Source organism: Aristolochia californica, unplaced genomic scaffold (genome assembly GCF_029961685.1).
Source record: "Aristolochia californica isolate CCGP_79_NKW_82.1479 unplaced genomic scaffold, dmAriCali1.0.hap1 SCAF_7, whole genome shotgun sequence".
NCBI lineage: Eukaryota > Viridiplantae > Streptophyta > Magnoliopsida > Piperales > Aristolochiaceae > Aristolochia > Aristolochia californica.
In genome coordinates this window covers 6,720,357-6,739,744 of record NW_027182268.1, presented here as the reverse complement: position 1 = coordinate 6,739,744, position 19,388 = coordinate 6,720,357, and the positions used below count along the sequence as shown (strand labels likewise).

The 19,388-nt window shown below is 38.5% G+C and overlaps 2 protein-coding genes across 2 annotated transcripts; both read left to right on the top strand.

Annotated features, from left to right (window-relative positions):
* The first annotated feature begins 409 nt into the window (after positions 1-409).
* Positions 410-4,341, top strand: LOC137936104 (low affinity sulfate transporter 3-like). The gene is made up of 12 exons (XM_068780653.1): positions 410-930; positions 1,015-1,063; positions 1,264-1,471; positions 1,571-1,745; positions 1,893-1,958; positions 2,043-2,273; positions 2,366-2,492; positions 2,753-3,039; positions 3,198-3,391; positions 3,490-3,575; positions 3,659-3,735; positions 3,810-4,341. Exons 1-12 carry the CDS (start codon positions 613-615, stop codon positions 3,957-3,959), a joined length of 1,968 nt encoding a protein of 655 aa, XP_068636754.1. The 5' UTR covers positions 410-612; the 3' UTR covers positions 3,960-4,341.
* An 8,495-nt stretch (positions 4,342-12,836) lies between these two features.
* LOC137937833 (uncharacterized) lies at positions 12,837-14,904 on the top strand. Its single transcript, XM_068783011.1, has 3 exons — positions 12,837-13,051; positions 14,144-14,280; positions 14,664-14,904. The coding sequence occupies exons 1-2, from the start codon at positions 12,944-12,946 to the stop codon at positions 14,276-14,278; spliced, it is 243 nt and encodes an 80-aa protein (XP_068639112.1). The 5' UTR covers positions 12,837-12,943; the 3' UTR covers positions 14,279-14,280; positions 14,664-14,904.
* The last annotated feature ends 4,484 nt before the right edge of the window (positions 14,905-19,388 follow it).

Sequence of the window (19,388 nt, the reverse complement as noted above, 5' to 3'; positions counted from 1 at the left end):
ATACGTAAAAAACTACATAGTTCATGGAGGAATATATATACATGTCTAAGAAATAATGGAAAAGTGTTACATGGGTGGTAGATATTAGTAACAGAGAGACTACTGCAGCAACTCAAGCGACATGTCATTTCATACTTTGGCCAAATTTAAGGGGCTGTTATTTCATTCTTTCTTCATCTGTCTTCTTTCTCTCTTTTTGTGGACAGCCTTGTGTTAGAGAAGAATCAAGTTGCTGAAGAGATTCCAGGAGATCAGCGACGTACTGATGCCTGCCCCACTGAGAATGGGAATAACATTTGAAAATAAACGCCCAGCAATCATTGAGTCAAGCCCGGACTCTGCTACCTTTTCTACTCGAAAGTAGAAATAACATCACTGATCGAATTACAGGCTGAGGTAAGAAGTTGATGCCTGTCATGAGGCAGCTCTTCATCGCCTTCACATATCTTTGCTTTCTGCGTACTAAGAATAAGCAAACTTGAGGTTGGAGTTCCGTTTCCATCCATGAAACGAACCCGTGATGAGCTCGTAAAGTCAGGCAATGGGCTGGTAAACGTTGGTTTATTTCTGTGAGGAGGACTCGGGAGTTCTCCCAAGCACTTCCCACCAGAAATGGGTTCATCAGCGAATGAACCTTCTCAGGAGGAGCTCGACGTGGAGAGCAATCCTCCCACCTCGACCGCGGGATGGGTGTTGAACTCTCCCAAGCCTCCGAGCTTATGGCAGGAGCTAATGGATTCGGTTAGAGAGACTTTTCTTGCTCCAAGAAACAAGTACTCTGTGGCCAAGAAGCAGCCTACGTCAAAACGGGCTCTTCTTTTCCTGAGAGGCTTGTTTCCCATCCTTGGATGGGGATGTCAGTATGATAGAGGCAAATTCAGGAGTGATTTAATGGCAGGTTTAACGCTGGCAAGCCTTAGCATCCCACAGGTGAGCAGAGTTCCAACTTGTCTAAACAAGCATTTGGCTAAGATTTTCTATATGTTTTCTTTAAGTCTTAAACTTCTGTTGCAGAGTATTGGATATGCTAACCTGGCAAGGCTTGATCCTCAGTTTGGTCTTTGTAAGTCTTCTTGCTATCTTTTGTTATAGAAAAAGAACGTTCCCAGTATTGCATTTTTACTGTATGTTTGTTTCTCTCCAATGGCGAGCCAATGTTTCATCCCTGTAGCCTGCTACCAACTTGAGAATTTTTAGGAAGCTTTGAAAGTTTTCCTACTTCAACTGGGTCTCATTTGGGACTATGGATTTTTTTTTTACTAGATACTAGCATCGTTCCACCGCTTATATATGCTGTCATGGGGAGTTCCAGAGAGCTAGCTATTGGTCCAGTTGCAGTGGTTTCACTACTATTGTCCTCCATGATTCAAAAACTGGTGGACCCTTCAGTGGATCCTGGTGCCTACAGACAGATTGTTTTCACTGTAACTTTCTTTGCTGGCGTGTTCCAAACAACATTTGGACTGTTCAGGTAGAACTGCTGGGCTTAACAGCTTTTCTATTATTTGAGCTCTTCATATATTTATTGATTAAAACGGTTAGATTTTTTTTCTTTTTTGGGTTGTTGTAGACTGGGCTTTCTTGTAGATTTTCTATCGCATGCTGCGATTGTTGGATTCATGGGAGGAGCAGCTATAGTGATAGGCCTTCAGCAGCTGAAAGGACTATTCGGGATCACTCATTTCACAAACAAAACTGATGTGGTCTCTGTTTCGAAATCTGTTTTCAACTCGTTTCATCTTCCTGTAAGTTTTAGTTCATCCATGGTTCGGTATTAAAGCGGAGAAGAATCCGGTAGTTAGAACATTGAATCAGAGTCTGTCAGCTTTCATGTGTTAGTATAATCTTTATGTTCAGGTTTAAACTGCGACTTCTTGTGTTAATGATTTCAGTGGAACCCAAACAATTTTCTCATTGGGTGTTCTTTCCTGATCTTAATCCTTGCAGCCAGATTCTTGGTAAGTCCAATAATGTATTCCCATCCCTATCTGGTCATACATTTGAAATCTAATATCCAATAACAATAATTCTTCAAATTTCAGGGGCGAAGGAAAAAGAAACTCTTCTGGATATCAGCAATTGCTCCATTGCTATCCGTTATTCTGTCTACCACAATAGTTGCTTCGACCAGAGCAGATAAGCATGGTGTCAATACTGTAAAGCATGTTAAAGGAGGGATTATGCCAAGTTCAGTTCATGAACTGCAATTTACTGGGCCTTATATTCGAGAAGTTGTGAAAATTGGATTAGTTTCTGGCGCCATTGCTCTCACTGTGTGTCTTAACATAACCCTTCTTTCATTTGCATTTGTTATTAGTCACTAATTAGCTTATTGAATGGATGTAACTCAATCTACTCGTGGCAGGAAGCAATTGCTGTCGGTCAATCTTTCGCATCTATAAAAGGCTATCAGATGGATGGGAGCAAAGAACTGGTAGCCATGGGCTGTATGAACCTTGTGGGATCTTTGAGTTCTTGCTATGTGGCCACAGGTGAATTTTTAACACCAGTTCATACGGGAGTTGTTCTGTATTATTGAGGGAGAAATTTGTTTCAGTCACATGTTTTAGCACAGTTATGAATTCATTTAGTCATGGGATTTTGAGTTTTCTTTAGTTGTTTCAGCTAAATATTTTGAAACCATAGTAATATATGTTACTATAATTACTTTCAATCCTTATTCATTCACCTTTCAGTGACTGACTTGAAGTACCTCTCCCAACCATTTCATCCATTTGATCAATTTTTTCAGGTTCATTTTCTAGAACAGCAGTAAACTTCAGTGCTGGATGCCAAACTACAGTTTCCAACATAGTAATGGCCATTACAGTTTTTGTGTCCCTGGAGCTGCTTACTAAGCTGTTATATTACACTCCAACTGCCATTCTTGCATCAATTATTCTATCTTCTCTGCCTGGGCTTATCGACATTAAGGAAGCTTATACCATTTGGAAAGTTGACAAACTAGATTTTCTCACCTGTATGGGAGCTTTCATTGGTGTTCTATTTGGTTCTGTGGAGATTGGGCTCTTAGTCGCTGTAAGATTTTATTCAAGAGATTGAATTCTTATTCTTTTTATTCAGCTATCATGTGTTTATGAACTGGAAATCTGTAGAAACATCTTGAGACTTCAAGGTCAACCAATCAAAATTCTGGAAAATATAGTTTATTCTAACAAAAGTGTTTTGAGTTGCAGATAACAATCTCTTTTGCTAAGATCTTCTTAAATTCGATCTGGCCTGGCATAGAGATGTTAGGAAGAATCCCAGGGACAGAAATATTCTGCAGCATAAAGCAATACCCTATGGTCACGGAAATTGAAGGCTTGCTAATGATCCGCATTGACTCAGCTCTATTGTGCTTCATCAATGCCAATTTTATTAGAGAAAGGTATTATCACCATGAAAAAACAAATAAATCTATCTAAATTTGGCGGAGTAGATGTAAATGGTGTAATTTATTTTATGTTTGATCACCTACCCTTTTAGGATTACAAGGTGTTTAAGTGAGGGAGAAGACAAATCAAAGGAAAATGCAGAACAGAAAATCTGTGCAGTAGTGATTGACCTCTCAAGTAAGTCTCATTGTAATACTAGTTTCAGTATTACCATTTGAAGTATCATCTAATTTTGACTAATGAATGAAGTGCCATTCCAGATGTCATGAACATTGACACTTCTGGGATCCAGGCATTAGAAGAACTGCACAAGAAGTTGGTTTCTCATGGAGTAGAGGTAAACCAAACTTACCCAGAATCACTTACTGTTCTCAAAAATTTTAAGATTAACAACGTGGCGTTTGCTTCCAGCTAGCCATGGCCAATCCAAGATGGCAAGTGATTCACAAGCTGAAGTTAGCCAACTTCGTGGAAAAGATAAGTTCAGAGTGGATCTTTCTCACTGTTGAAGAAGCTGTCAACGCATGCCTTGGGTCTAACAAGGCAGAGCTGAAGTTTTAATTGCCCCTTCTAATGTTTGGCTTCGCCAGAGAGGCCTATAGCCTGACACATCTTTTTCAGTGAAGAGGATCATTTCAGAGTAAAGCTAAAGGTGATTTCAGTGGGAACTGTTTCTTTGCCCGAACTGTAACTATATGATAATAAGCAGGCACTCTAGCTTCGAGTACAGGAGGGGCAAAAGCTCTTCCTCATGCATTGCCTGGGAAAATCAAGGTATATTTCATGACATTGAAAGACAATGGAATGAGAAATAGCCAGAGAACATCGAGTACTAAAAGTGTAACATGATGGAAACTGATATGACCTGCACTTTCTGCAAGAAAAAGATCCTCATTGACATTACTCTTATTTGAACAGAGAATAGAATGAATGAAGGGTTTATTATTTGGCCCCTACAGGTGATGTCTCTTATTTGAGTAGGAAAGGGGTAATTGGGATATCCTACAAGTGATTTTCATTCAAATAGGAATTTGTAAGGATCATGTCAATCTTAGACTTGATGTCTAATAATAATATAAACATCATAGAAAATAGATATTAAATCCTCCATAATTCCATTATCATGAAAACCATACATATATCATAGAATTGAAATAAGAAGAATAAAGAGAGTGTACCTTTCATCTTGAAGAATATAAATAAAACTTGAAGTGCACAAGATAACCTTTTATAATTCGTTTACAAGTGATAAGCTTGCTCCCGTTCAGCCAGACTGGGTGTGCAAATTGTCTTAGCCTCACTTGTAAGACCATGGAGGAATTTATAGATTTTCAAAGGGTGTGGCACTAATGACTATTCATAAGGACACATCCTCTTAGAAGAGATACATCCTCTCAGGAGAGATACATCCCCTCAAGAGAGACACATCTCCTTATTCCCAAGGGATGTGTCCACTAAGTCAATGCACCCATTTAATCTACCTCTACAGGGGGATGTGCTGGCCATTATTCCCTGTATTGAACATCCAATGACAAAGCATCTAGAAGTGGGCCCCACCCCATATGAATCATGGTAATTTTATTTTATAAACAATATATTTGAAACCATAATTCCAACAAACTCCCACTTGGTTTCAAATCCATTTCAAATTCCGATTTTCGAAAAAACATAAAAAATCAATCTTGACACATAAAATCATACCATGACCATATGCATTACCTTAAACACTTTAATATACATGTGTAGTTAACCCGGGCCTACACAATATATATCTTAGATATCCAAGGCTGGGGAATAAACCAAATCCATACTTGTCAAATTTGCCAATTCAGCGGTCTTCATTCATAGCATACTCGGACCTGAACTCAGGGTAAAGCTTTGTACCAGTTCGCGTATTAGGCACTAAGGTAACTGTGCCTAATCAGTACCATAGGCCTGAATAATTTAGACATCCAACCCTACCTTCCTATTGAGACCCTTCCATATATATATACAAGTATATACCTAATAGAAAAGCTGGACATCAAGGCATCTCACCGTCCATAGCATACTCAGTACCTGAGGAACTCAGGGTAAAGCTCTATACCAGCATAAGTATTAGCCGTAAAGGAAACTGTGCCTTTGCAGTCCCATTGGCCTGGACAATTTAGAGACTCAACCGTCATTCCCTATTGAGACTTTCACATATACACGTACAAGTACATACCTAATAGGGAAACTGAATTTCAAGGCATACACTGAGTACTCATATTATCACACAAAAGCATATGCATTCTTTCAAAATCATTCCATAAAATATAAATTACAATGTCATGATATACATAGTATTACAAATCATTGAGACCACAATGCATACAAAACAATGTTTTCCCACTTGGTCTCATAAATAATAAACAAATCAAACCCATGTTCCCCACATGGAAAGTGAAACTGGTCACGGGAAGACACTTGGTTAGTGGATCGGCTAAGTTATCCGAAGAAGATATCTTATAAATAACAACTTCCTCCTTCCTCAGCATGTCTCGAATGTAGTGGTATTTCCCTTCAATATGTTTAGCCTTGGAGTGACACTTCGGATCTTTCGTGATAGCAATAGCAGATGCATTATCACAAAAGAGAGGAATAGGTCACTCCACACAGTCTACCACTAGAAGACTTCGCAAGAATTTGCGAAGATAGACAACCTCCCTTGTAGCTAAGTTCATAGCTACATATTCTACCTCTATGGTTGATTGCGCGACACAGTCTTGCTTCTTGCTTTTCCAAGAAATGGCACCTCCGCCAAACATAAAGATAAAATCAGAAGTAGACTTTCGGGTATCAACACATCCTTGATAATCTGAGTCGGAATAACCAACCAATTCCAACTTGTCCGCTTGATAAGTCAAAGCATATGACTTTTTTATTTTTAGATAGCGCATTACCCATTTTACCCCTTCCCAGTGAGTGAAACCTGGATTAGCCTGAAACCGACTAAGAATCCCAACAGCATAAGCAAGATCAGGTCTTGTACATATAAGAGCATACATAAAACTCCCCACAACAGAAGCGTATGGATACTTAGATTCGTCCAACCTATCTTTGAGGCAAGAAGGACAATCCACATGGCTCATCTTTTTAGTGCTATCATAAGGTACTTTACCTTGTATACACTTAGACATGTGAAACCGATCGAGAAGAGTGTCGATATACTTCTCTTGAGACAAACTCAATTTTCGCAAAGATCTATCTCGTAGAATTTTAATGCCAAAAATATAAGAAGCTTCCCCAAGGTCTTTCATATCAAATGTCTGAAACAACCATGTCTTTATACCTTGGAGTAACTGAATATCATTCCCGGCTAATAAAACATCATCTATGTATAAAGTAAGAAAAACAATGCGATCTCCCACTGTTTTTATATAAACACAGTGATCTTCTGGACTCTGAGTAAAACCATACACTGTAATTGCTTTATTGAACTTGATATTCCATAATCTTGAGGCTTGTTTCAAACCGTAAATAGACTTGTCCAACTTACACACTTTTGCTTCAGTTCCAGATCTAACAAATCCACGTGGTTGTTCCATATAAATCTTCTCATCCAAATTTCCATTTAGAAAAGCGGTTTTAACATCCATTTGGAACAACTCATAGTCATAATATGCTACCAATGTCAGGAGAGCTCGAATAGACTATATTCTTGCAACATGAGAGAATGTTTTATCATAATCAATCCCGTATTGTTGAGTAAAACCCTTGGCAACAAGACGAGCTTTGAATCTTTCAACTTTACCTTCAACATTTCTCTTCCTTGTAAAAATCCACTTGCACTTAATGGGCTTAACCGATGTAGGAGGATCAACAAGTTTTCAAACTTCATTTTTATACATAGAGTCCATCTCTTCTTCCATTGCCGACTTCCACTTGTCGGAATCCACATCAAGGAGTGTTTCCTTGTAAGTAACAGGATCAGTAACATCTTCATTCAACCTTGTTCTTTCATAAGTTTCTCCAGCAAAGGTATAAAAATCTGAAGATGATAGGAGTTGACTAGGTTTTCTTTCTCTAGTCCCTCTTCGAATATCCATTTGGGTGGAATTCTCTATATTAGAAGGAGATACAGAAGAAGACATTTCAACACATTCTTCCAAGTGAGACTTCGTACCTAAATCTTCATCACAATCAAATCTATCCTCAATAAATTTTACATGTCTACTTTCAATAATCACCTTCTCCTTGGGATCATATAACTTATATCATTTCGAATATTCAGAGTACCCAACGAATAAACATCTTCGAGTCTTAGCCTTCAATTTGTCCTTAGGATCAAGTTTTAAAACATGAGCAACACATCCCCATACTTTAAAATGGTTAAGACAATGAGTTTTGCCTGACCATTCCTCATAAGGTGTTTTTGTCATTTTCCCATATATACAACACTCACAAATAAGAAAATCATTATGGGAAAGATTTTTCAATAATCCTTGTGTCACAAGTCTTGTAATTCTATCCTTGTTTATATGCCCTAGTCGTAAATGCCACAAATACAATTTATTTTATTTAATATCCGAAGAAGTAGAAACATTGAACACCATATTTCCACTAAGTTGCCATTGATATAGACCAGAATTTCGAAAATCTCTCAAAATAACTTTATCATCTTGTAACATAAGAAACTTTCCATTTCCAAAGTAAAATGTAAATCCAAGTTTCTTAAGACAAGATACAGATAATAGACTTCTTCTCATAGAAGGAGCATAAAGACAATCTTCTAAATAAAAAAAACTTATTATCAACAAGCTTTAGCCGGTAAGTTCCCACACCTTCTACAATGGCCTTTTCATCATTTTCCATGTAAATAAAGCTTGTTTTGTCCTCAATCTTTCTTAGCTCCTTGAAGCCCTGCAACTCATTCGATACATGAACAGTTGCACCAGAATCAGCCCACCAACTAAAAGGCTTGATATAAATAGTACAAGTTTCAAGAGATAAGGACTCACTGGTGTTCTCCTGTTGCCCTTCTTGTATGGTTTTTAAAGCCCTACAATACTTCTTTATATGTCCTGGCTTATTACAGAAGAAGCAACCACGTTGATTTGCATGTACTTCAACCCTTTGTTGATTGACCTTTTTGTCCTTAAAGTTTTGAAATCGAAAGTTTTTTCCCTTCTTCTTAAAATTCTTTTTCTTCGGCTTCAAAACTACGTTAGCACTAGGTGAAGGTTTATCTAACTCAATACTTGGATTGAGTCTTTTGGACTAGTGGTCGATCATATTAACCAAATCAAATATAGTCCACTTTGTCTTGGACAAAGAATAAAAGTCTTGAATATATTTGAGAGATTTGGGTAAAGAGTTGATAATGGTGACCACTTTAGTTTCTTCATCCATTGGTCTATCATGATATTGTAACTCATCTGCCATGGCAAACATGTTATTTACATATTTTCTCACATCAACATTTTCTTCCCATTTGGCATGAGTGAACTTTTGCCATAAGTTATTGATGTGAGTAGACCACTTTTTACCATATTTAGCCTCAATCTGGTCAAGAATCTCTTTTGTAGTGGGGACATGAAAATAAGTCATCAAGAGAGTCTCACTTAGAGCCCCAAGAATATGTGACCTAGAAATTTCATTAGCATTATCCCATTCCTTGAATTTTCTAAGGTCCTTCTTATACTATTTCAGATTATCAGGGTAGTTTATTCGGGAAGGTCTTTGAGGAGGAGTATCCACTTTGATAATCTTATCAAACCTATAGCCTCGTAGCATTAAGTCAACCCGTTGTGACCAGTTCACATAATTAGTCCTATCAAGTACATTTTTCTTTAGGGACTCAGCAAAATTATGTCCACTACTAGATATTCCTGTCATCCAGAAAATATTTCAATATTTGGGAGAACATACATAATTATACAATCATTTCAGCCATCTAGTACTCCCATTTACCCTTTGGGGATTCATGAAAGTTACTAGGCAAATCATTCCACACATGATAAACAACCAACAATCACAAACCAATAAACAAACAAATAAATTAATTCATACTTACCCTTTGGGGATTCATATGAATAAATTTACAACATACTAATCTAATTATACAATTTGCATTACCCTTTGGGGATTTTGCTAATCATATAATAAAATTAGTATAACTCATAAAACAAATTATACTCAAAATAAACACACATAAAATTAATTTAATCTATACAAAATGCATTACCCTTTGGGGATTTTTCGAATTATATAATTAAGTTAATTTTCACATACAAATACATAAATATATAACAAGGCAAGCAATAACACTAATTATAAATACTTCAAATAGCCAAATAACATGGAAATTCTATTCAAAATACAATTCTGGGTAAAAATAAACCCAGCAATAACCCGGTTTGGTTCATGGTTTTGGGTCATTATTGACCCAGACCGCACAAGCCTACACCAGCAGGCCCGTGGACAGTAGCCCGCGCACAGTAGCCCGCACCAGCAGGCCCGCACAGCCAGTACCAGCAGGCCCGCCTGTGGCGCCAGAACCCAATAAGCAAAATCTAGGCTTATTTCCATTCACAAATAAATAGCCAAAAAATACAAAAACAATTATGGAAAAATATAGAAACCTATAATCTATCTCTATAATACCAGCAGAGGCATTAATCACTTGTATTTCTTAGACTTGATGTCTAATAATAATATAAACATCATAGAAAATAGTTAAATCCTCCATAATTCCATTATCATGAAAACCATACATATATCATAGAATTGAAATAAGAAGAATAAAGAGAGCGTACCTTTTATCTTGAAGAATATAAATAGAACTTGAAGTGCACAAGATAACCTTTTATAATTCGTTTACAAGTGATAAGTTTGCTCCCGTTCAGCCAGACTGGGTGTGCAAATTGTCTTAGCCTCACTTGTAAGACCATGGAGGAATTTATAGATTTTCAAAGGGTGTAGCACTAATGACTATTCATAAGGACACATCCTCTTAGAAGAGATACATCCTCTCAGGAGAGATATATCCCCTCAAGAGAGACACATCTCCTTATTCCCAAGGGATGTGTCCACTAAGTCAATGCACCCATTTAATCTACCTCTACAGGGGGATGTGCTGGCCATTATTCCCTGTACTGAACATCCAATGACAAAGCATCTAGAAGTGGGCCCCACACCATATGAATCATGGTAATTTTATTTTATAAACAATATATTTGAAACCATAATTCCAACAGTCAAGGTGGCACATTAAGGGTCATTTCTAAAACGATTTAGTTCAAGTAAAAGGTTTACTACAGATTATAAGCTTTTAATACTTTTTGCATGAACACCTCCACAACTCCAAAATTTTATAGTGGTTCATAATTACTATTTCAGATTACTACTCCACTCACAGAAAGTTATTGCCCTAGAATTAAAGTATCCACTAAGTATAGCCAAAAGTCATCTATAACTCAAACCCATATCGCTTCTATTATAGCACTTGATCAAACACTTTGAGACTTATGGTCAACAAAACTCTTTTGTACAAACACTTAGAAATATTAAAGCTAGTCAATCTATCTAGATTTGACCAAAGATTAGGCTCATAATTGCCCCTTTATAGGCTAATAAAAATTATTATAGTATACACAAGTTTCCTCTGTGAAACTACCAATCTGATTAACAACATTAATAAGAGCAATTTTGAACTGATACTAATCCTTTTAAAAAAGTTTTGTTAATGAAGAAAAAAATCTCAATCAAAGGATATAATCAAAACTTCAATTGACAAATAAGATCTTCAGCATATATGTAAAAGTAGAGCTTATATACTTAGCTTGTTGGAAGAACCAAAAACTTCAAGTTAAATACCTCGATTCTTCAATTTTTAAATTTCAGCACAAGAAGACTAATGAGTATGACAAGAAGGCTTTGAAATTTTGTGGCTGAGTTTTTTGAAAGCTAAAGACAATATGAGTATTTATAGGATCAAGTCTCAGTTTGAAAAATGAATTGTTACTTGTTTTTAGGTTGGCTCCTAGTTCATGTCAAAATTTGATAATTTTTTTAAAAATACTCAAAATACTCTTCTCGCATTGGTACTCATTTTGGTAGATCGCTTACACAATTTGAAGGTCTACAAACGAAGATATTGCTTTTAAAATAGCTTAGGATTCCATTTTAGGAGTTTGGGGTCGAGTCTTTTGCTCTGGGGTCAAATCATGTCTGCTCCAACAACTCTTTTGAGGGTCAAATCCTTTGTGTGACTTGATTCAATGTCTCCTATTTCCTACAAGGGTTGACTCCATTTAGAAAGGGCTGAATCCTAAGTTGACTCCTTCTGGTAATTTTTCTTAAGCTTAATTCAAAAGTTAAGATTCTTGAGTGCTTGATTCCATGTATAAGATCTTGACTCCATATGCGTATGAAGTCAACTCCATTTCTTCCTAATCGTTGCTTATAACGAATTTTCAAAATTATTTTGTTGCCTTTCTGACTTTGTTCAACTACAGTGTCATGTGCTTGACTCCATTAAGTTTTAAAAGTGTTAATCTTGAGCATTTGAATGTTGAGGGCTTTTTTTTTCTTCATATACTTGACTCTTTTCATGTGGAATCGATTTTTTTTTATAAGTTTTCAACTTAAAAAACTCAATTGTTCATATTTATAAGAGTAAATTCATCAAATATCTGTATTTGTTATCATCAAAATCTGCATACCTAGAGAAGTTTATAAGCTTCTTCTTCCTCAATTCCAAGGCTTTGCTAGATTGGGACCTTCTGTGGTATTTCTTCTTAATAAAAAACAGCTCTTTGTAAAGGTAAGGTAGACTCTGCTTTGTGATTTGGCATTGGAAACATTGGTATAGACCATGGAAAAGTTAGAAAACAGGGAACTAAGTGTCTCTTTGGATTAGAGGTTTTTAGATATTTTCCATTGTTTTCTATACTACTTCAGTTCTGCACAGGGAGCGGGCACGCAGTGGGAACCCCAGTTCACAAGGGTGGGAGCCTGGGAGGGGTGTGTGCTCCTGCTGCCCACCTCCTTTTACTGCAAAAAGAAGCCAGAGTTCTATCCCCTTCCAACCTGCTGTGTGGTGGAGAGGAAATGAGAGGAGAACCCCTGTAGGTTGACCTTAAAGGGAATTTTCATTTTTTCTTTTAGGAGATTGAAGAGAACGAGTAAATTACTTTCATAATTGATGTATATTTCAGAACTAAATGTATATATTCCCAAGTGATGAATCTTTTCATTTAAAAGCCAAGGTATATCTCAAATGTGGTATTTTATATTCAATTTTGTGGTATTCTCAATTTCGCTCCGCCAAATTTGTCGTGTTTGTAGACGGAGCTCCGCCAACCTTCTTACCCGTCCCAGACTCCCGAGGCAGGGATTCGGTTTGTGCCAAAGGCCACTCGGCCAAGAAGCCGCCTCCTGTGAAAAGACAGGAGAGCCCTTCGTCTCCAGAGACAGGGTATGTGAGGATGATGAATAATGAAGATGGTCGAATCAATGTTTAGTGTCAGTCAATAGGGCGAAGCGGAAGAGCCCTTGTTCGTCTTCTTCATCATTCTCAAATGGGCGCCGAAGACGAGAAGGAACGGCCGGATGGCCGAGCAGATGGTGCAGGAACCGGGCCCAAGCCAATTACAGAATCCCAGTTTCTCTCCTGGAAAAGCAATAAGGTATGTTTTCTCCATCAAAGCGAAGGTGCTTCATGCTTGTAACATTTCGAGGGCCGAGTAGAAGTTGGGTGGAAATTTGGATATGTTGGAGAGTTTTTTTAACTTTTTAATGGCGGTCTCTAACTTTTTATATCATCAGATTGTCTGTGATAAGATGACTGTGTGACATTAAGGTCAATTCTTTCTGTGTAACAGTATACTCGGATGTTTTAATTTTCGCCTCGAAGAACTTAGTCTCGGTAGCGTATCATTTGAAGCTTTGGAGAGCTACTTTTATTGTCTTCGGAATTGAATGTCAAGAATATATTTGCAGATGGAACAAAAACTTGGGTGATGAAATTGTGACAATCTGAAGCAAGAAAGAGTTAGAAGTAGTAGTGCATTGCAGGAAATATCAAGTGGATAATTGAATTAGAGCCTTATTCTTATTCTTGTCCCAGATATAGCAAATAGATGTTTGGCTATACTTCTCTATTTTCTTCGAATCTTATCGTCGCACACTTCTGGATGAACAGTTCTTGCAGGGCAGGGGATTAATTGATCCATCTGAGTTGTGGGTTATGATTTTTGGCTTTAACAAATATGCTTCTCCTCTGCGATTTGCTCTGCAGTCCAAAAGATCAAGTTTTTGAGTTGCTTGTATCATTTTCTAATACCTGTATCTTGGTCTTAAGGATAAGGGTAAGAACAAAGATCTTAAGAAGAGGAGAACAGAAGGAAGTTTTTCTGCATCGCCATTTTCTGGGGTTATATTAAAAGAAACTTTACAGATAATTTAAAGGCAAAGAATGCCTTAAAGAAATGAGAATTCTAATTAACTATAACTCCTATTCTAAGCCTATTAAAAAACTCAAATTTCCTAAATAGAGTCTTATTTCTTCTCTGCTACAAGTTTTCACTACTACGTCTTCTACTTCGACTATGACTCTATGGTGTGGCAAGCCTAGTTTAACATGAATTCTAAGAAGTTTGCTTGCCATCAAACCACAATAGGATTATAGGCAACAAAAGGTAACCTGTTTAATGGGTCTTGATTTAGTTTCAAAAGCATATAGATTTTCTGTGCAATTTATTGACCCTCTAGTTATGCAGGATGCTGCTGAGTCTACCAGAAGAGCAGATGCAGCACAGAAACGTGCAGCAGATATAGCCTCAGGAGCAGTACAGATGAATGGTCGTGAGCTTTTCCTGCATGAACCTATGGTGTTTGATAACACCCGCTACTGAAGGTTAGCTTCATCACAGGATAAACTCTTATGGCCATGTTCCCTTGTCTGATTTTTTGAGTATTTTTTTTTTGGCTTCTTGACATTATACTTGCAATCAAAGAGAGTAAATCTTAAATATCTAATAGAACTGTTAGATGCCCTTGTTGTCAGGTCTTATTTTCCTTTGAAGCTGCAAAAAAGTTTCATTTGGTTATTCCAGTATACCCAGGATGTAAGCAGCTTTGTGCATTTGTGCTACTAAATGTAATGCTGGACACATAAAATTTGACCATCATGTGGATGGAATGGAACATTTGGCTCAATGGCCAGAAGGATCTCTTGATGTTATTTCTGGGGCTCAAGTTTCATGTATTTTTTCTTACATTTATGCTTTGTGTTAGCAGATTCTGCCACGATGAGAAACTTGAGAAGGCACAAAGTGGGATGGCATTCGCCCGGTTGCTTACAAGATGAGAAAGATGTCCACGAGAACTGGATAGATTCTCTTTTCGACTTTTCGTTCTTCCTTTGATGTTCTTATTCACATTAAAAGCCTTAACATGATGAAGCATGTATTAGTCTCATGATCAATTATACGACTCCAGTTCATATGTATATATTCTTTTCGTATGTTTATTGAAATGGGATGTCTTTTTCAAGTTGGTGATCACGCCATTTTGGTCGTGAGTATTAGCTTTTACTGGGTGAAGTCTAATCTAAAGCAACAGATCATATAACAAAATGAGAACAACTTGGGAGAATCCCTGTTTCCCAAATAGAATCTGAAAACAATTTATAAATTCACTACACTGATCGGGGTGAGGTTCTTCCATTAATTTATAACTGTAGTATCACATTTTTTAGGGATTTACAATTGATATGATTTTACAGAAAAAGAATAATGGAACTTAATTAGTTCTTGCAATGGAAGATCAAATTCCTCTATAAGGAAGGCCCTAAACAGGGTAATTATACTCAATCAGCGTCTCTTCAGGTATGATCTTCAACAGCCCCCCCACAAGTTAAGCGTCGAATTAGGGCAGACATGTAGCTTGAATCAAAAAAATTGAAAGAGAGGTCGAGAGACGCTTTTTGTGAATATTTCTGCAACCTGTAAGTGAGAAGGTACATATTGAGTACGAAGTTTTCTAGCTACAACAAGTTCATGCAAAAAGTGGATGTCTAACTCCACATGTTTGGCCCGCTTGTGGACAACAGGGTTGGAGCTAAAAAAGATAGCGCTTTTGTTATCGCATAAGAGAAGAGGCCGCTCTGGAAGAGAAACTTTGAGGTCACGTAAAAGATGCGTGAGCCAGAGAAGTTCAACGGCTGCGAGAGCAAGAGCACGATATTCAGACTCACAACTAGAATGAGAAATTGTGGGTTGCTTCTTGGCACTCCAGGAGACTAAGTTGTCACCAAGGTAAATAGAATATCCAGAGGTGGAACAGTGAGTGTCAGGACATCCGGCCCAGTCAGCATCAGAATAAGCAACTAAAGATCCCAGGGAAGCAGATGGACGAAAGGTCAGACCAAAATGGAGAGTACCCTTGACATATCGAAGAACACGCTTAACAACAAGGAAGTGATGATCATCAGTGGGAGAGTGTAGGTACTAACTGACTGAGTTTGACATCATGGGCAATATCGGGACGTGGGATGGTCAAATACTGAAAAGCACTAATAAGATATCGGTAAAGAGTAAGATTCGAAAATAACTGACCATCAAAAGAAAGATGCTGAGAAACCACCATATGAGTGTGAACAAGTTTGTTGTCAAGTAATTGAGCTCGAGCTAGGATATCGTGCACATATTTCAGTTGTCTAAGAAATAGTCCATCAGTGGTGGGTGCAGCTTCAAGACCAAAGAAGTAACAGAGAGACCCCATATCCTTCGTAGTGAACTCAGAGTGAAGCTTGCTTGCAAAGCTATCAAGAAGAGAGGAGTTGTTGCCCGTAATAATAATATCATCCACATATAAGATCAAATAAAGGATGTCAGAGTGCCTATGAAAGACAAAGAGGGAAGTGTCAGCACGACTGCAGTAGAAGCCAAGATGAGTAAGGAAGGAGCTGAACCGTTGAAACCAAGTGTGAGGTGCTTGCTTGAGGCCATAGAGAGCTTTCTGAAGCTTGCAAACATGATTAGGAAAGCAAGGATCAATATACCCAGGAGGTTGTTCCATATATACTTGTTCAGTGAAATGACCATTGAGGAAAACATTATTGACATCCAATTGACAGAGAGGCCATCGATGGGTAACAACAATAGAGAGCACAACATGAACAGTGGTAGCTTCGATGATAAGACTAAAGGTATCGGTGTAGTCGAGACCTGGTACTAGTGTAAAACCCTTGGCGATGAGACAGGCTTTAAATCGTTCAATAGAACCATGGGACAAATATTTGGTCTGAAAGACCCATTTGGAACCCACAATATTGGTATGAGCTGGTCAAGGCATGACAATCCAGGTACGATTATTTTGCAGAGCCTGAACTTCTTCATCCATAGCGGCAAGTCAAGCAGGATTTTTGGCAGCTGATTTGAACCCTTTAGGCGCAGTGGATGTCAAGAGAGCATAAAGAAGGCCAAAAGAACCAGAATAAGCAAGATCAGCCGAGTGACGAGGTTTGAAAATACCAGCCTTGGCGCGTGTGAGTATAGGATGAGATCTCATCGGAAGGGCATCAACAGGAGTAGTGGGTCCAGGCGGATGGAAACCTGTGAGCGGCAGAGGCGATCCTGTAAGAGAATTAGTGGCCTGCAAAGACTCATCCACAGGATCAGTACAAATAACACATAGACGGGAGCCGGATTGAGTAATGTGCGGGGCATGGGGCGCCGGAAGAGATGGGAGCATGACATTAGGAGAAACATTAGGTTCAAGGAAATTGGAAAATTGAAGAGAGGATAGGAGTTGAGCCTGAGAAGAAGCTAAAGAAGGGAAATATGTTTTATCAAATTGATCATGTCGAGTGATATATAGCCGAGAGGTGATAGGATCAAGACAACGAAACCCTTTATAAGATGAGCAATACCCCATAAAGATACATGGAAGACTACATGGGGAAAATTTATTTGGCATGTAATCACGTAAACATGGATAAACACGATAACCAAAAGGATGAAAATTTGCATAATTGGGAGAAAGACCGTAGAGAATTTCAAAAGGGGACTTACATCCGAGAAGTGGTGTTAGCAAGCGGTTGGCGGCAGTTCTAAAGGCGTCAACCTAAAAATGAGGAGAAATGCGACAATGGAAAAGTAGTGCCAAGCCAGTTTCAATTGCATGACAGTGTTTTTGTTCAGCGCAACCATTTTGAGCAGGGGTAAAGGGACAAGATATTTGATGATGAATGTCAGACGTACGAAGGTAGTGTTTAAAGAAATTGCTTGTAAATTATGCACCACTATCACTTTGGCAAATTTTGATTTGAGCGGAATGTTGATTTTCTACAAATTTTTGAAATTGAAGAAAGGTATCGTAGAAGTTAGATTTCAATTTCAAAGGGTAAAGCCAAGTGAATCGAGAATAATCATCAACAAATAAAACATAGTAAACAAACCCTAAATTGGATGTTACTAGAGAGGGACCTCATATATCGCAATGAATTAACTCTAACACATGAGACGATCGTTTTTCGTTTCAAGAAAAAGGTAAACGATGACTTTTAGAAAGTTGACATGTATCACATAATTTGGGAGAAGGCAATAAGGAGGTAAGAAAAAGTTGTCCTTTTTTATTTAATAAGGAAATAACAGAATGGTGCACATGGCCTAGACGAGCATGTCACAATTCATATGAAGCATGAAGAGTTTTATTTGTCAAGACAGAAATAAAAGTTGAATTGCCACGTTCTAGCACATAGAAGCCTCCATCACGTTTATCGGTTGCCACCACCTTTCCTGTTTGGCAATTCTGAACAATGAAAATGTCATTAGTAAACGTAACAGATAAGGGAAAATCATTTGTTAATTTACTAATAGACAAAAGATTTTTGGTAAGGTGGGAAACAACTAGTTTAAGGGTTGGTGAAGGGGAAAGATGACATGTATGGGTAATAGGTAGGGACGCATCATTCCCTACAATTACACGATCCTTACCAGTGTAGGAGTCAGACTGATCCAACGCGGACTGGGCTGGAGTCATGTGGGCTGAAGCACCTGTGTCCACGAACCAATCTAATGAATTATTTTGTTTAGGTAAGGACATGGCCGAAAAATTTTCGGTGAGCTGCGTCGATGCCTACTACTGCGCATACCTCTGGTGACAATGATCAGCGTAATGGCCGTCTTGACGGCAAATCTGACACCGCTGTGGCCGACGACGATGGGTAGGGTTGGAACGACCCTGATAGTGAGCGAGGTCGCCATTCTAGTCGTGGCTGGAGGAGTTGTGCAGGTCGTGGCCAGAGTTGTGGTCGTGACTATGTCCTCGACCACGATTTGGGTGAGAGGAGTTGCCAAAACGGGAAGATGAAGCTTGATTTGCCGTGAATGCGGCTGTGGAGGCTACCGGAAGCTCCATCGACTTCTGAAAAATTTCGAAGGTCTCTGCTTTTGAAACCAAATCCGAGAAACGGGGGAGAGGGGTTTGCGCCATTTGAGCAGTGGAGAAGCTCAAAAAATCGGAGCCTAAACCGCGAAGAAACTAGTGCACCTTGTCGGTGCTATCGATAGGACGCCCGATGGCGTGAAGTTGGTTGCACAAAGCTTTGAACGCTCGAGTATAGGCACTGACCGGATGAGTGCCGCGCTTCATCAATTGAAGGTCGTCTTTGAAACGAATTTCACAAGCCTTTTATCGGTGACTGAAGGTATTTTCGAGAGCAATCCACACCTCACAGGATGTGGTCAGACCAACGGCTTCTGCCATGGCCTCTTCGAAAAGATACGACAGCAGAAGGCTGAGGAGGCGTTGGTCTGTTGCCTTCCATGCTTGAAATTTGGGACTTGGCGTCTGAGAGGAGGGAGGTTCAAACGGAGGTGGTGTCACAAGAGTGTCATCCACATGACCCAGTAATCCTTGGTTGTTAAGGAGGGGAAGAAATTGACTCTTCCATAAAAGATAATTTGAGGACAAGAGCTTGATGGTGACCATACGAATCAACGTGTTGAAGGGGAGGAG

Excerpts from the sequence above, each read along its gene's own strand:
- LOC137937833 (XM_068783011.1), top strand. The coding sequence starts at position 12,944 with ATGGGCGCCGAAGACGAGAAGGAACGGCCGGATGGCCGAGCAGATGGT. Across the intron at positions 13,052-14,143 it reads TCTCCTGGAAAAGCAATAAG|GATGCTGCTGAGTCTACCAG; the intron begins GTATGTTTTCTC and ends CTAGTTATGCAG.
- LOC137936104 (XM_068780653.1), top strand. The coding sequence starts at position 613 with ATGGGTTCATCAGCGAATGAACCTTCTCAGGAGGAGCTCGACGTGGAG. Across the intron at positions 1,064-1,263 it reads TGATCCTCAGTTTGGTCTTT|ATACTAGCATCGTTCCACCG; the intron begins GTAAGTCTTCTT and ends TTTTTTTACTAG. Across the intron at positions 2,493-2,752 it reads TTCTTGCTATGTGGCCACAG|GTTCATTTTCTAGAACAGCA; the intron begins GTGAATTTTTAA and ends CAATTTTTTCAG.